General features: G+C 35.6%; 1 protein-coding gene and 1 long non-coding RNA gene across 2 annotated transcripts in view; one reads left to right on the top strand and one right to left on the bottom strand.

Moving 5' to 3' along the window:
• The window catches only part of LOC117152290, a 1488-nt gene extending 920 nt beyond the window's left edge, over positions 1-568 (top strand). Inside the window, exon 2 of the long non-coding RNA XR_004462628.1 lies at positions 308-568. This is a non-coding gene — a long non-coding RNA (uncharacterized LOC117152290). The remainder of the gene's footprint in view (positions 1-307) is intronic.
• A 591-nt stretch (positions 569-1159) lies between these two features.
• Positions 1160-2606, bottom strand: LOC117152291. The gene is made up of 3 exons (XM_033323444.1): positions 2308-2606; positions 1766-2099; positions 1160-1732 (listed from the first exon to the last, which is right to left on the bottom strand). The coding sequence occupies exons 1-3, from the start codon at positions 2604-2606 to the stop codon at positions 1481-1483; spliced, it is 885 nt and encodes a 294-aa protein (XP_033179335.1). The 3' UTR covers positions 1160-1480.
• Positions 2607-2996: the final 390 nt, after the last annotated feature.

Here is a 2996-nt window from a genome sequence, read left to right as displayed (position 1 = left end):
GCGTGCGAGTCGGGAAGCAGCGTGCGAGTCGAGAAGCAGCGTGCGAGTCGGGAAGCAGCGTGCGAGCGGAGAAGCAGAGCTTGCGAGTGGCGTTACCGAGAGAGTGTTGATTGCGTTTTGTGAGAGTTGAGTCGTATTCTAATCATCTAGTTGTGCTGCTTTCTGTACGTTTGGCGAGAATAGCTCAGGTTGAACAACAATCGCCTTTTCTATCTTCCATTCCTTTGTAAACACACACATTATATCACGATATTACATTAATGATTAAAATTTATTTGTTAGATTAACATTGTCTGTAATTCTTCAGATTCTGCTCTTTCGATGCTGCGTCACTTACCTGGATCGTTCCCGTAACATCATCCGATTCTTTGATATGCCTTGGATACTTACTACAGCTGTCTTCTATTACGGCTGCCTTCTACTACAGCTGCCTTCAATCGTCTTATATCTGTGGTCATAAAGGTGGTGTTTAATTTATTTAATTTAATATATGTATAATGCATTGTATGTGCGACCGCTATTGTGCATTACAAAATAACATAACAATACTACGTAGATTAATACATAACAAAATATCCCTTTACTCCGGTTATATTTATTACTAACTCTCACTTAATCTATCTTGATTATTTTCTAACCGCTTTCTATACTTCATCAGCTATTTTATTTCTTCTTATTAACCTGCGAAATCCATGCATGTACACTTCCTTGTATAGTGATTAATTGTTCATGAGGTAAGTTGCACTTTCACTGTTTTAGTTATTCGTTGAACCAACACGTTTTACGTTCAAACAATAATTAGAGCACTCGTAATAAACCTTTTTCTTTTCAAGTTTCTGCTATCTGTGTTATTCGACGAACAGTGCTACGCTTCCACAATATTGTTATAACGTATAGTAATGTTGTATTTTCCATTAAGGCAATTGAAGTTAATTCGTGCATTTATTTTCAGCTGGCTGTCGTACATGGTGTTCTTCAAACAGGGAGCCATAACCTATTTTGCACGTAAACCTTCTTGTACGTTGATCACTTGTTCACAAGGTAACTTTCGCTTTCACTAGTTAATTATTCATTGAGTTAACACGTTTTATATTTAAACAATAATTGAAGCACATATAATAATTTTTCCTTTTTCCTTTTATGTTTTCACTATCTGTGTCATTTGACGAACAGCACTACAACATTCACTACTGCACTATGTTGCCCACTGAAATCACTTTATTCATTGTTTATTTCGATTATGCGCTAGTTTTAACTTGTTTCAGTGCACTGTTCGCGGAATCCCTTTTACTTCAATCTTGACGTTTTGTTCTGCAAGATTTCTAGCACTTTGTGTCGTCTAATATATTGATCGGAGAATTTTCCTTCCTAGGTTCTTTTAGCAGATATATTGAATCTCCTATTTTAAAATCTTGGGGGCTGATTCGTCAGTCGTAATATTCTTTTGATCTTAGTTTGGATTTTATCAATTTTTCTCTTGTCATTCGTTGTACAGTGTTAATTTATCGAACAGATCTTCGAGATATTCTGCGTATGTTGGATCCATGTTCTCTTCGATTGTTACTTCACCAATAGGTTCTCTGGCTAGGTGTCCGAAACCAATTTGTGCGGGGAGAGTTTCGTTCCTTTCCTTCATTTTAGTTTTTATTTTGCGCCAAGACGCAGGTTTACTGATATCGATCCAATTATCCAATTGCTTGCTAATAGCATTTAAGATACAAATTTTTGAGAGGCCAATAGTATTCAAAATACAAATTTTTGAAAATGCCGCAGCCATATTAACCAAAAAATATTTTGTATATAGTATAGTGTGATACCATCTATATTTTCCTGGGGGAATCATAAGATCAGCACTACCTACTATGTTACCTACGTCAAGTATTAGATGTAGTAACCAATAAAGTATTTTTAATCCAATTATAATCCAATGGCTAGGGTACTTATTCAAGTTTTTATATATATCTTCGACTGGTGATTCCCTATTTTTTCCCTTTTGATTTCTTTGAGCTCGTTGAACTTGCGTTTCTTCAGCTTGAAAATGTTTAGAATCCTTTTCCTTAGTTACCCTTTTTTCTTCTTCTTTTACTTTATTCACAGCACTGGAAGTGCTTATTTTAATTAAATTATTATTTATTTGTATGGAACGTTTAGGAATGTTTTCGGTAGATTTAGAATTATTCTTTGAGTTTTTATTACAAACCTTTTTGCTTATAAATTCTGTTTTGGATTTAGGAATAGCTATATTTTTATTCTCTATAGTGTGATCTTCCTTGCAATTTAATTGAGCTTTGAGTTCGATAAAGTTACCTTCTGATGTTGTGAAGTTTTATAGAAGTTTTTGAATGAGATACACTCGCTATCTCTTTTCCTATTATGGTTGAAACATTCACGAAATTCGTGGAGTCTTGCTTTTGTATCTTTGCCAAGTCGAATGTGGAGAGGCAATTCGCACTTCCCAGCGGGTCCAATATCTCTGTGATATTAGGCAGTGGATAAGCGTTGCCTGTTGTCTCGTCGTTCAATTTCCTAGTTTCTGCTTCATCTGAAAGTTCTTTGGCACTAGTATTGTTTATCTTGTTTGGTAACTCAGAAAATTTCTCACTCATAATCCTGTCTATGGCACCGTGCGTCCTTTTATTATTTAACGTGACATTATCCCTTATCACAGCAACGGAATGGTGTTTGCATTGAAAGGTTGATTAGTTGAAATGATCAGCATCTCTCTTTTGATTTAGATCTTTATCGAGGTATTTATTTATGCATTTTTCTTCCCAAGTTATTGCTCTTGTTTCTTTCCTGACATTTTCTTCTATTCCCGGGTTGTTTAGATGTTTCCGCGACGGCGGTACAAATCTCCAGTTCTGGCGGTTGTTTCCAGTATAGATACTATTGTATGGTGAATGAACATTGTTTTGGTTATAATTATCCGAAGGTGTCGGATGTTGGTATCGAAATCTATCGTTCGCTTGCTTTAATTCTCGCGTTGCTTTCACCGC

Source organism: Bombus impatiens, unplaced genomic scaffold (assembly GCF_000188095.3).
Source record: "Bombus impatiens unplaced genomic scaffold, BIMP_2.2 scf_1048, whole genome shotgun sequence".
Classification (NCBI taxonomy): domain Eukaryota; kingdom Metazoa; phylum Arthropoda; class Insecta; order Hymenoptera; family Apidae; genus Bombus; species Bombus impatiens.
The sequence above is the reverse complement of the archived record's forward strand: the minus strand, read 5'-3'. Positions and strand labels throughout refer to the sequence as shown.